This window comes from Lampetra fluviatilis, chromosome 60, assembly GCF_964198595.1.
Source record: "Lampetra fluviatilis chromosome 60, kcLamFluv1.1, whole genome shotgun sequence".
Lineage (NCBI taxonomy): Eukaryota > Metazoa > Chordata > Hyperoartia > Petromyzontiformes > Petromyzontidae > Lampetra > Lampetra fluviatilis.
In genome coordinates, this window is record NC_136334.1 from 6,191,750 (window position 1) to 6,205,933 (window position 14,184).

The 14,184-nt window shown below is 56.6% G+C and overlaps 1 protein-coding gene across 1 annotated transcript in view; it reads left to right on the forward strand.

Annotated features, from left to right (window-relative positions):
• Positions 1-14,184, forward strand: part of LOC144950936 (protein furry homolog-like) — a 131,255-nt gene that overhangs the window by 48,144 nt on the left and 68,927 nt on the right. The window contains exons 22-31 of the mRNA XM_078881117.1: positions 109-286; positions 364-463; positions 2,019-2,161; positions 3,118-3,286; positions 4,723-4,819; positions 6,453-6,556; positions 9,475-9,625; positions 10,833-10,936; positions 11,491-11,850; positions 13,500-13,713. Of these exons, the coding sequence (XP_078737243.1) occupies positions 109-286; positions 364-463; positions 2,019-2,161; positions 3,118-3,286; positions 4,723-4,819; positions 6,453-6,556; positions 9,475-9,625; positions 10,833-10,936; positions 11,491-11,850; positions 13,500-13,713 (1,620 nt within the window). The remainder of the gene's footprint in view (positions 1-108; positions 287-363; positions 464-2,018; positions 2,162-3,117; positions 3,287-4,722; positions 4,820-6,452; positions 6,557-9,474; positions 9,626-10,832; positions 10,937-11,490; positions 11,851-13,499; positions 13,714-14,184) is intronic.

Here is a 14,184-nt window from a genome sequence, read left to right on the forward strand (position 1 = left end):
GACCCGTCCTTCGGGACGCCAGGCCATGCTGGCCTACCTTCTGCCGTGGCTCTACAATATCGAACTGTGGGGGTGGCGGCGGTGGCTGGGCGGCAAGGTGGCTGGCAGGCGGTGGCGGCCGCCCCCCGTCCTCGGCCCCGCCGGCGTCTTCCTGCCACGCGGCGTCCGGCGCGCCGCCATCGGCGACGCCGGAGCGGAGACGCCGGAGAGCGACGAGGGCGGCGTCGGCGTCGCCGCTCACCGCCGAGCCCCTGCGACGACGACGGCAGCTTCCCCGTCGCCGCAGGCGATGGGGGGGGGAGCGGAGGCTGCAGGGGTGGGGGGGAGGAGGAGGGGGGGGGAGAACGGCGGGGGGCCCGGGGGGGGCGGGGGGGGGGTGGTGGGCGCTGGCTGAGGGGGGCCGGCTGGGGATCGGCGCAGGCCACGGCGTTCGTGCTCAACAACCTCCTCTACATGACGGCAAAGGGTAACGGGCCTTAGCGGGCTTTGTCGAGCCGGGCTGGTAGAGCGAGGCTTTGCGCTTGCCCGACGTCGGTGGCGTTTGATGATGATTGGGGTGACGGTGGTGGCGGGCGGTTTCGTGTGGCCGGTTGAAGAGCAGCCGTGAGAGATTCGATCGTAAGCGATGGAGGCGTTGGGTTGCTCTTGAGAGAGTTGGTGAGTTGGAGGCCCGACCCACGCAACCATCCACCAACCCAACCACTCAACCACCCACCCACTCACCGACTAACTCACACACCATCTGATTCACCCAACTCACCCACCCATGCATCCACCCACCGACTCACCCACCAACTCACCCACCAACCCACCCACCAACTCACCCACCCATCTATTCACCGACTAACTCACACACCAACTGATTCACCAACTCACCCACCCATGCACCCACCCACCGACTCACCCACCAACTCACCCACCAACCCACCCCACCAACTCACCCACCCATCTATTCACCGACTAACTCACACACCAACTGATTCACAAACTCACCCACCCATGCACCCACCCACCGACTCACCCACCAAACTCACCCCACTCACCCACACAAACCCACCCTTATTTTGCCGTGACGTCCAATTGTTACCACCGCGCCTGTCGCGCAGTGTGCACCTAAACTAAACTTTTGTTTATTTTACCGGGTAAGACCCCACTGAGCTATGTAGCTGATTTTCAGAAGCAACCTGGCGAATACAAATGATAGCTCAACGAAGTGGCTTATCGTGTCGACATGTGAATAGCAGGCAAATACTTTTAAACTCGTGTGATGTTGATTCTAAAAACCCCTTAGGACCCGAAGAAAATCAACGCAACTACGGCGAAGAGGAAAGAGACACACAAACTCCAGATATACAGCAGGCATCTTCAGGGTCAGGATCGATCCCGTGACCTCCTGCATACCAGGCGAGGTAGTTAACATCTCACCACGAAGAGAGAGAGAGACACGCAAACTCTAAATATACAACAGGCATCGTCAGGGTCGGGATCGAACCCACGACTTCCTGTAGACCAGGCGAGGTAGTTAACATCTCACCACGGAGAGAGAGAGACACGCAAACTCCAAATATACAGCAGCAGGCATCGTCAGGGTCAGGATCGAACCCACGACCTCCTGTAGACCAGGCGAGGCAGTTAACATCTCACCACGGAGAGAGAAACACGCAAACTCTAAATATACAGCAGGCGTCGTCAGGGTTGGGATCGAACCCACGACCTCCTGTAGACCAGGCGAGGTAGTTAACATCTCACCACGGAGAGAGAGACACGCAAACTCAAAATATACAGCAGCAGGCATCATCAGGGTCGGGATAGAACCCACGACCTCCTGTATGCCAGGCGAGGTAGTTAACATCTCGCAACCGCGGCAAGTCAGTGTGGGTGGGGGGTGTGGTGGTGGGGGGGGTTAGGGCAACTCTGCATACGTCGCCAGCGCGTCCCCTTGTGTGTGCCCCTCCCGCCAACCACTCCCCCCTCCCCACCACCACCCCGCCCCCACCACCCACCACCCGCACGCGATCAGTACGGGGACGAGATGGTGGGGGGCGAGCTGGAGAGCGTGTGGACGACGCTGGCCAACAGCTGGAGCGGGAACATGCGCGTGACGCTGCAGCACGTGACCGCTCTGTGCGGCGTGCGCACCGAGCCGCCGCTGCTGCCGCACGTGAGTCGCGCCCAACGCCGCCATCGGCGCCCAACGCCGTCACACCGACCACCGTCACACCCAGCGCCACCGTCACTTCTCCAACGCCACCGTCACACCCAGCACCACCGTCACACTCAGCGCCACCGTCACTACTCCAACACCGTCACACCGACCACCGTCACACCGACCATCGTCACACCCAGCGCCACCGTCACTTCTCCAACGCCGCCGTCACACCGACCACCGTCACACCCACCACCGTCACTTCCCCAGCGCCGCCACACCCACCACCGTCACTTCCCCACCACCGTCACACCGACCACCGTCACACCCACCACCGTCACACCCACCACCGCCACACCCACCACCGTCACACCCACCACCGTCACACCCACCACCGTCACACCCACCACCGCCACACCCACCACCGTCACACCCACCACCGTCACACCCACCACCGTCACACCCACCACCGTCACACCCACCACCGCCACACCCACCACCGTCACACCCACCACCGTCACACCCACCACCGTCACACCCACCACCGCCACACCCACCACCGTCACACCCACCACCGTCACACCCACCACCGTCACACCCACCACCGTCACACCCACCACCGTCACACCCACCACCGTCACACCAAACGCAACTGCCCTCACTCACCATCGTCACACCCACCACCGTCACACCCACCACCGTCACACCCACCACCGTCACACCCACCACCGTCACACCCACCACCGTCACACCAAACGCAACTGCCCTCACTCACCATCGTCACACCCACCGCCCACTGTTATCGCCATCACCGCCACCACGAACGCCGCTAACACCACCGCCATTTCCACCACTACTTCCAACACCGCCGCCGCCACCACCACCATGATTGCTCGACGGCTGCCTGACGTAGCGGTGATGTCTGTGGCATGGCTGGCGGTGGGTGGCGGTGGTGGTGGTCGGAACGGCAGATGAAGAAGGTGGTGATCTACCTGGCGAGGAACAAGCCGGTGCAGCTGCTGGACGAGTTTGTGCGCGAGCTGCAGCTCACCGAGTCGGTGAACTCGGTGGTGATCCACACCGACAACCCGCCGTACTACCGCGTCGCCGGCATGCACAAGACTCCGTCGCTCACATCCGGTGAGGCTGGCGTGCGTCTGTCCCGTGACCTCCGGGGCGAATACTTTTAAACTCGTGATGTTGATTTGAAACGTGGAGGGAAAATACCAGAGGACCCGAAGAAAATCAACGCAACCACGGAGAGAGAGAGAGTGAGACACACAAACTCCGACACTTCACGTGGCCTCACAGTGCACCTGGCCTGGCACTTAGTGGAGAATGGCGGGTATTGGTATTGGAGTAGATCGGCTCGGTCAGCCCACCCACGGCACCTGCCGGGTCTGTCCCGTGACCTCCTGTCAGCGGCGGGGGCCTCCGACACTTCACGTGGCCTCACAGTGTACCTGGCCTGGCACAGGCGCCGTGGTGACGTCACCGGCACTTAGTGGCGGCGAATGGCGGATGTTGGTTTTGGAGTAGGTCGACTCAGCCTCAACGAGTACCTTGTGATTTAAAGCTTTCGTGACTGCAGGGATTCATCTTCTTGGTTCTTTCGGTAAAGTCACGTAGAATGGAAATAGTAAAATAATAAAAATAAAACTTCATAAAATAATTCTCACGACGTTTCGGCCACAACGCAAGCAGCCGTCCTCAGGTGAAGAACAGGTCTGTCGAGGAGACAGTCGGCCTACCCGTACCCGTACCCGGCCGGGTACGGGTACGGGTAGGCCGTGAGTCACTGGTGAGTCACCGTTTGTCACTCATTTCCCAACGTCTTGTCTCTTCTCACGATTCAAGTTCCTAGAATCAACCCACCCGCGCCTGCAACATGGCTTCATCCCAGAGGTCGCAATCGGGTACCCGTACCCTACCCGATACCCGGCCGGGTACGGGTAGCCGGGTATCGGGTACGGGTACCCGTTTTCGACCCTGGTGCGGCCGGGTACGGGTATGGGTAAGGAATCAAAACCCGTTTGCGACCTCTGCTATACAGGGGGTGTACGTGTGAGCGAGTGTGAGAGGAGCGAGTGCGATGTTCAATTATGTATGACGAGACATCGGTGATAACAAAAAAGAGATTCGCAGATCGTCGGGTTCCTGCTTCCCGCAGTCCAAATAGGCGCCACGGGTGGCTAGGAGATGTTAACTACCTCGCCTGGTACACAGGAGGTAGACGGGTTCGATCCCGACCCTGACGATACCTGCTGCGTATTTGCAGTTAGCGTGTCTCTCTCTCCGTGGCCGTGTGGATTTTTCTCCGGGTCCCGCGTTTTTTTGTTCCACCCTTCCACGTTTGGAATCGACGTCACGCGTCTTCGTGCGTTTGTCCGCCGCTCTAAATGTCCACGTGGCGATGGTGATAAAAGCCCGACTTCGCTGAGCGATCGTCTGTCGACGGCCCAAATTGTTTAACTAAACATTCTGATCCTGATCATTCGTTTGATTACCCCGTACCCGTCTCCTCCCACCACCTGAACGGACGAACGTTCACGCGGCTGCTCCGATTCCCGCCTTAGGCACCACGTCGAGTAGCAACACGATGGTGCCCGGAGCAGAGGGCCTGCAGGACACGAGAAGGACTAAGGTTCCCAAGGACCCCAGCTTCGAAGACAGGTTCGAGTCGTCGTCGTCGCGTGCGTCTGCGCAGTCGTCTGTGCGGTCTGTGCAGTCTGTGCAGTCTGTGTGGTCTGTGCAGTCTGTGCGTGATGTGCGGTCTTTGCGGTCTGTGCAGTCTGTGCAGTCTGTGTGGTCTGTGCAGTCTGTGCGTGATGTGCGGTCTTTGCGGTCTGTGCAGTCTGTGTGGTCTGTGCGGTCTTTGCTGTCTGTACATGATGTGCGGTCTTTGCGATCTGTGTAGTCTGTGTGGTCTGTGGGATCTGTGCAGTCTGTGCGTGATGTGCGGTCTTTGCGGTCTGTGTAGTCTGTGTGGTCTGTGTGGTCTGTGCAGTCTGTGCGTGATGTGCGGTCTTTGCGTGATGTGTGGTATGTGCAGTCTGTCCTCCTGTCACGTGGCGGAAGCTGCTTGCACTCCCTAAGAACGCCGCGTGACGGGGGCAAAAAGTCTCATGCTCTTAGTGTTTTTCGGTAAAGTTGCGTAGGTAAAAAAAATGAACTTAAAATTAATGAAAGTAATAATAGAAATAAAATAATAAAAACTCCCGACGTTTCAAGTGATACAGCAAATCTGGCTGTGACGGTCCCACCTGATGACGGAGACTTGTGTGGCCTCCGAAACGTCGTGATTTTTATTATTTTATTTCCATTATTTTATTTTAGTAATTTTTAATTTTATTTTTTTACCTACGTGACTTTACCGAAAAAACCTAAGAGTATAAATTTCGATTTAAAGAGTTATTTCGTGACTGCAGGGATTCATCTTCTTGGTTCTTTCGGTAAAGTCACGTAGAAGGGACAATGTTAGTCTATGGGCAATGTAAGTCTATGTAAAATGTAAGTCTATGTGCAGTCAGTTTAACAGGTAGGCTTTCGCGACCAATATTATTCATAATCAACGTTTTTGGGTTTAGATCGCGTTATTTATAAATGTGTCGTAACCCTCCACCACCCGACACGGCCAATCAGTAAAAAAGTGTCACGATGACAAAAGACAATTAGTTCACTGCTTTAGCCCACCGGTGTGTTGAAGCGTGGTGAATTGCCCGATGATGCTGGATGCAATTACCAGCGAAACGTCGTACTCAAAAATTGTAAATGTTGTGGTTTCACGCTTCAACACACCGGTGGGCTAAAGCAGTGAACTATTTTGTCTTTTGTCAACGTGACACTTTTTTACTGATTGGCCGTGTCGGGTGGTGGAGGGTTACGACACATTTATAAATAACGCGATCTAAACCACAAAAACGTTGACTATGTGCAGTGTAAGTCTATGGACAAAATGTTAGTCTATGGGCAATTTAAATCGATGAGCAGTGTTAGCCCACGGGCAGTGTTAGTCTCCGATGAGCACGTTTGGCTACGTACGCCGCGAAAGACGCACGCACGCACATCGTCCGTCTGCAGCGTAAGCCGACTGCGGCTACCGCACTCGTGTGTCAAACCTAGTCGCGGGGCCTGCGACGTCACCGGCGATTGACGCACAACATCTCGGCATGAACGGCGTGGCTCCTGGCGACGTTGAGACGGGGTGGGGCGGGGGGTGGGTGACCTCGGCTGTCTCTCTCTCTCTCGGTCTCTCGGTCTCTCGGTCGCGTGCGGTGACGTTTCCCTCCGCGTTGTCGTCCCCCAGCTACCTGGGAGGGGATCTGTACTCTGGCCTGGCCCGGCACCATCACCCGCGCCTCGAGTCCCGCTACAGTAACAGCTCCGGAGGTTCCTACGACGAAGAGAAAGGTGAGAGGGCCAATGAGATGAACCCCCAAATGTAGCATTCTCAGGAAGAACGTAATCAACCAGGTAGGGTGTTGACTTTCGATGTAAAGCTTTCGTGACTGCAGGGATTCATCTTCTTGGTTCTTTCGGTAAAGTCATCACGTAGAAGGGAAATAATAAAATAATAAAAATAAAACAATAAAATAATTATAGTGAGAATTATTTTATTATGTTTTATTTTTATTATTTAAAATAATTCTAGTGAGAATTATTTTATTATGTTTTATTTTTATTATTTTATTATTTCCTTTCTACGTGACTTTACCGAAAGAACCAAGAAGAGGGTGTTGACTGTTATGTTATCCGACTCTCTCTGTTTTTTACATTACATTTCTAAGTCTACTAGATTTGTGTTTCTATTTCATTTATACCTGATGACGATTGCTTGTGTTGCAATCGAAACGTCGTATGCTAGTATTTAATTTATTACTTTATCTTTATACGTCTCTTTACCGAAAGAACCAAATTGTTATGCCCCCAAAGCCCCCCCCCGCCCCCGTGTAGCCCCGCGCAATGCACGTTGGGGCAAAGGGGGGGGGGGCGGTTGTTGGTGTCGTCTTTCCTCCCTCGCCTGGGGTTGCTCCTCTGTCTACGAGAGCGTCGTCATCGTCGTCGCTATCGTTTGTACATCGTCATCATTGAGACATCGAGTGAGATACGGAGGAGGAGTTAGACATTGAGTCGGACAGGAGGAGAATGAGCGAGACATTGAGGAGGGAGCGAGGGAGGGTGAAATATAATTACAAAGTGATGGGAAATCTGCCATCGCGATAATCGTCTTATCGTGAGAAACTGACCTCCCACCGTATCGCACCGCCAAAAGGGGCACCGCTGTGGGTAGGAAATGTTAACCACCTCGCCTGGTAGGCAGGAGCTCGCGTGCATTCGATCTCGACCCTGACGCCCGTTGTATATTTGGCGTCTGCGTGTTCTCCCCGTGGTCGCCGCCTTTGTCTCCCCGAGCCTCTGATGTTTACGCACCGCAGCAGGTACTGGTTTTGAGGCCAAGTCGACCTAGGCGAGGCTCGGGACTGGTGTAAATATTCGTCACCGACGCTCGATTCCGGGAGCCGTCCGTGGCTCGCCGCTCACGCCGCGTTGAAATTCACGATTACCCAAGCCCTCGGTGACCTCCGTGACCTCCGTGACCTCCACGACCTCCGTGACCTCCGCCCCGACGTCGTAGCATTGGTCGGGGGGGGGCGAGCTCGTGAGCTCAACCCCGATACGCCGACGACTGAGCGAGGGTGGGGGGGGGGGCGGTGGGATGGAGGTGGTGGGGGGGGTGGTGGGGGGGGGGGCTGGCTTTGATAGACCCGGCTCATTATCGCGGGGGCAGTTATTGACCGCGTCCAAACCGCCATCGATTCGCGAGCTAATCCCATCGCCTCCGCGTCATCGCCCACACGCGCGGCTACCCTACACCCCGGCCCCTGCACACCGACCGCCCCCCCCCCTCCCCTCCCCGGGGGGGTCACGGCGCAGCCGTCGACGGCCGTGTCGCGCGGCGCGACCCCAGCGCTCGTCAATACCCGCGGGTCGTCGTCATCGCCGTCATCATCGCTGTCATCGCCGCCGTCACCGGAATCGGCGCTCCGAGACTGCTCGTCCGTCTCGGCGGTAACCGTCGATATTTATTTTGGGTGTTTGTCTACGACGTGGCCTGCCGCTTTCTTGCCCCCCGCCGCCGCCAACATTTATCAGCGGATTTGCGCCGCGTTCGGCGTGAGGCCGCGTCGAGAGACGAAGCGCCGGTTGGGTAATCCGTGCGGAGCAGCCGAGACCCGCGGTTTGTTTGTGATGGAACGGCTTCGCAGAAGCGGATATTGCAGAGCTACCTCGGAGGGTCTGCTGCTTCTGCTTCTTCAAGTGACACTCCGGTCCACTCACGCAGTAGGGGGCAGCACTTTCCCACTCGTGATGTTCAGAGCTGGAATTTGGGCAACTTAGGTATAGACTCAGATTTGGTGTGTGGTGTGTGTGTGGTGTGTGTGGTGTGTGTGTGGTGTGTGTGGTGTGTGTGTGGTGTGTGTGGTGTGTGTGTGGTGTGTGTGGTGTGGGTGTGTGGTGTGTGTGTGTGTGGTGTGTGTGTGGTGTGTAGTGTAGTGTGTGTGGTGTGTGTGTGTGTGTGGTGTGTGTGGGTGTGTGTGTGGTGTGAGTGTGTGGTGTGTGCGTAGTGTGCGTGTGGTGTGTGTGTGTGGTTTGTGACTGGTGTGTGTGGTGTGTATGGTGTGTGTGTGGTGGGTGTGTGGTGTGTGTGGTGGTGTGTGTGTGGTGTGTGTGTGTGGTGTGTTTCTGCGGCTACCGAGTGACTGGTGTGCACATGGGGAGCGACAGTGCAACGGTTGGTGGGCCTCCCCTCGGTCGACTCAGCCTCAAATGACTACCTGGTGTGCGATATGTAACTAACACCACTGGGGAGACAAAGGTGGCCGGGCGCGCGTGGCTACCCGCCCCCTTCGTGCGCCGTTCCGACCTTCATAGGCGCTGCTACTCACAGCACTTGCTCCAACAGTCTGCTACAGGCTACACGGGGGATCTTTGTCTTTGTGTGTTCATAGGTGCTGCTGCTACTCGCTCACAGCACTTGCCCCAACAGTCTGTTACAGGCTACACGGGGGATCTTTGTCTTTGTGTTTTCATAGGCGCTGCTGCTGCTACTCACAGCACTTGCCCCAACAGTCTGCCACAGGCTACACGGGTGACCTTTGTCTTTGTGTGTCCATAGGCACTGCTACTCAGAGCACTTGCCCCAACAGTCTGCCACAGGCTACACGGGTGACCTTTGTCTTTGTGTGTCCATAGGCGCTGCTACTCACAGCACTTGCCCCAACACTCTGCCACAGGCTACACGGGTGACCGTTGTCTTCGGTGTGCAGGCGACCTCTTGCCGGCGCACGTCTGCTGGCGCATCAAGGTGCTGGAGGCGCAACAGCCCGAGCCGCTGCCGATGCCGGCCAACGGCGGGTGCTGGGCCCCGCTCGTAGACTTCCTGCCCGAGATGGTGTTGCCGGGAACCCCGCTGCACCGGTGAGCGAGGGCGGCCGAACGTTTTGCCGGAGAGCTTCCAGATGCGTGCGGATTTGCGTCAAACGCACGTGAACCCCCCCCGTGACCCCCCCGCGACCTCCCGCGACCCCCCCCCTGTGACCCCCCCCGCGACCTCCCGCGATCTTGCGTCACCCGTGGTGGCTCCGCTGGGTTTTCATTCGTTATTCAATCTGTAACATGTACAGAATTGATTAATATTGCACGTAGACTAACACTGCCCACAGACTAACACTACCCATAGACTCAACACTGCCCATAGACTCAACACTGCCCATAGACTCAACACTGCCCATAGACTCAACACTGCCCATAGACTCAACACTGCCCATAGACTAACACTGCCCATAGACTCAACACTGCCCATAGACTCAACACTGCCCATAGACTCAACACTGCCCATAGACTCAACACTGCCCATAGACTAACACTGCCCATAGACTCAACACTGCACACTGACTAACATTGCACACAGACTCACATTGCACGTAGACGAACACGAAAGGATATTAAGATGCGTGGGCGCTCCTGTTTCCTCCTACGTGTAAAACACGCGTGTGAACGCGTGTCTGTGTGTGTGTGTTCGTGTCTGCGTGTGTGTGTTGGTGTACATGTGTATATTTGTGTGTGTACACGTGTCTGTGTGTGAACGCTTGTCTGTGTGCTTGTGTCTGCGTGTGTGTGTTGGTGTACATGTGTATATTTGTGTGTGTACACGTGTCTGTGTGTGAACGTGAGTCTGTGTGCTCGTGTCTGTGTGTGTGCACGTATATTTGTGTGTACACGTGTCTGTGTGTGAACGTGTGTCTGTCTGTGTGTGTGTGTGTGCACGTGTATTTGTGTGTACACGTGTGTGTGTGTGAACGTGTGTGTGTGTGAACGTGTTTGTGTGTGTGAACGTGTGTCTGTGTGTTTGCGCATGTGTATTTGTGTGTACACGTGTGTGTGTGTGAACGTGTGTCTCTGTGCTCGTGTCTGTGTGTGCACGTGTATTTGTGTGTACATGTGTCTGTGTGTGAATGCGAGTCTGTGTGAACACTTCTGTGTGTGTGTGTCCGCGTGTATTTCTGTATGTGTGGCCTGGCACAAGCGTCGTGGTGACGTCACCGCCACTTAGTGGCGAATGGCGGTTGTTGTTGTTTTCATGTACACATGGTGGTCCCGATAACCTCTGTCTGCTCGGCGCCAGGTGTAACGTGGCCGTGATGCTGATGAGCGACTTGGTGGTGGACCACAGCATGGAGGTGGACTGGATGACCTACCTGCCTCTGCTCCTTCATGCGCTGATCCTGGGTGAGTGACAGAGACAGAAACCTCTATGAGACATCTCCTTTACCAGTGGCAAAATATAGTAATAGGTTTTTGCCCTTTCAACTGGTACAAAAACTGACACCTTTATACAAGGCATCATGTTTGCAATAACCACAACACAAGCAGTCAAAATGCAAACAAAAAGAAACAACTCTGATGATGGTAATGATATGCACTGTCCTTGAAGTTGATTGGTCCACACCCGAGACAATCAGGGTCAGGATCGAACCCACGACCTCCTGTAGACCAGGCGAGGTAGTTAACATCTCACTACGCAGAGAGAGAGACACACAAACTCGAAATATACAGCAGGCATCAGGGTCGAAATCGAACCCACATCCTCCTGCATACCAGGCGAGGTAGTTAACGTCTCCTAGCCACCGTATTGCCCACCTCGCCACGGCACACGCTGCTGCACACGCAGCTGCACATCCCGCTGCACGTTCTGCTGCTGTTGATGATGATGATGATACTACTGATGATCTCGATGATGATGATCTCGCTTGCACGCACACACACGCTGACACGGCGCGTAGGCATGGACCACTACCGCCCGGAGGTGTACCAGCACTGCAAGCGGCTGCTGCTGCACCTGCTGCTGCTGCTGCTGCTGTTGATGATGATGATGATACTGATGATGATACCGATGATGATGATGATGATCTCGCTTGCACGCACGCACACGCTGACACGGCGCGTAGGCATGGACCACTACCGCCCGGAGGTGTACCAGCACTGCAAGCGGCTGCTGCTGCACCTGCTGCTGGTGCTGGCGTGCAGCAGTAGCTGCCCGGCCATCGCCGCCGTGCTGCTGCAGAACGGGGAGCAGCAGGAGGGACGCTCCCTGGGGGGGGGGCGGCCCTGCCCCCCACCCAGGGCCCACGCCAGCCCCTCGGGTAAGGAGGCGTCGTCGTGGCGATTGTCGTCGTGGCGATCGTCGTACTCGTCGTGATTGTCATCATCGTTGTCATAGTGATTATCGTCGTGATTGTCGTCATGATTGTCATCATCGTTGTTGTCGTCATGGTCGTCGTGATTGTCATCATCGTTGTTGTCATCATCGTGGTGATCGTCGTGATTGTCATCATCGTTGTTGTCATCATCATTGTCGTCGTCATTGTCGTCGTGATTGTCATCATCGTTGTCGTCGTCATTGTCGTCGTGATTGTCATCATCGTTGTCGTCGTCATTGTCGTCGTGATTGTCGTCGTGATTGTCATCATCGTTGTCATCATCATTGTCGTCGTCATTGTCGTCGTGATTGTCATCATCATTGTCGTCGTCATTGTCGTCGTCATTGTCGTCGTGATTGTCATCATCGTTGTCGTCGTCATTGTCGTCGTGATTGTCGTCGTGATTGTCATCATCGTTGTCATCATCATTGTCGTCGTGATTGTCGTCGTGATTGTCATCATCGTTGTCGTCGTGATTGTCGTCGTGATTGTCATCATCGTTGTCATCATCATTGTCGTCGTCATTGTCGTCGTGATTGTCATCATCGTTGTCGTCGTCATTGTCGTCGTGATTGTCATCATCGTTGTCGTCGTCATCGTCGTCGTGATTGTCGTCGTGATTGTCATCATCGTTGTCGTCGTCATTGTCGTCGTGATTGTCATCATCATTGTCGTCGTCGTGGTGATTGTCATCATCGTTGTCGCCATGTCCCCGTGTGTCACCATCTCTCCCTGTGTCAACCGTGTGTCCCCTCGTGTATCCCCCCGTGTGTCCCCGTGTGTCCCCGTCTCTCCCCGTGTATCCCGTCTCCCCTCGTGTGTGTCCCTGTCTCCCCCCGTGTCTCCCCGTGTGTCCCTGTCTCCCCCCGTGTGTCCCTGTCTCCCCCGTGTGTCCCTGTCTCCCCCCGTGTGTCCCTGTCTCCCCCGTGTGTCCCTGTCTCCCCCCGTGTCTCCCCGTGTGTCCCTGTCTCCCCCCGTGTGTCCCTGTCTCCCCCCGTGTGTCCCTGTCTCCCCCCGTGTGTCCCCCCGTGTGTCCCTGTCTCCCCCGTGTGTCCCTGTCTCCCCCCGTGTGTCCCCCCGTGTGTCCCTGTCTCACCCGTGTGTCCCTGTCTCCCCCGTGTGTCCCTGTCTCTCCCGTGTGTCCCTGTCTCCCCCCGTGTGTCCCCCCGTGTGTCCCTGTCTCCCCCGTGTGTCCCTGTCTCCCCCCGTGTGTCCCTGTCTCCCCCGTGTGTCCCTGTCTCCCCCGTGTGTCCCCCCGTGTGTCCCTGTCTCCCCCGTGTGTCCCCCCGTGTGTCCCTGTCTCCCCCCGTGTGTCCCTGTCTCCCCCGTGTGTCCCTGTCTCCCCCGTGTGTCCCCCCGTGTGTCCCTGTCTCCCCCCGTGTCTCCCCCCGTGTGTCCCTGTCTCCCCCGTGTCCCCCCCCGTGTGTCCCTGTCTCCCCTCGTGTCTCCCCCCGTGTGTCCCTGTCTCCCCCCGTGTGTCCCCCCGTGTCTTCCCCCGTGTCTCCCCCCGTGTGTCCCCCCATGTGTCCCTGTCTCCCCCGTGTGTCCCCCCGTGTCCCCCCCGCTCCCCCTCCCCACCTCGTCCCCGCTAGGCGTGAGCACCTTCTCCGAGCTCCGCCGTTCGCTCGCCACCGACTCCACCCTCAGCTACAGCTCCTCCACGCAGTCGAGCCTGGCAGCCGGCAGCGCAGAGAGCGCTGCCAACTTGCCGCTGCTGTCCGCGCCGGGACTCGCCGATGACGACGACGACGACGCGGCCGATCCGGACGGCAAGGCCCGGGCACTCATCGAGTTCATTGCGGCGAGGTCCGGCGCTCGGCCGCAAATTAACCGCAGCCACCACGAAACAGAGGCGTAGCTAGGGGGGGGGGGGCAGGGGGGTACATATGTTCTCGGGCGCCAAAATTAGGCTTGCAACGTGACATTATAACTTATTGCGGCGGGCGCGGCAGCCTGAAACGACCGCAAAAATCTACACCTCAACCGAAAAGTTTATATATCCCGCCACACAACAGCCTACATGTCATGTAATTACATTTTGGTGTGTGATTAAACGGGGGGGGGGGGGGGGCACCAATTTTATAGTTCGTCCCCGGGCGCAAAATATCCTAGGTACGCTACTGCCACGAAACATCCCTCGTTGAAAAGCATCATCGGCCACGCGAAGTCCGGTCGTCGTACCGGCTACGGCGGCGGCGGCGGGTTTCGACTCGGCCGTCAGACAGATTGCTCCGAGCATTTACAATTTTTTGAGTACTGTGCATTCACTCTTCAACA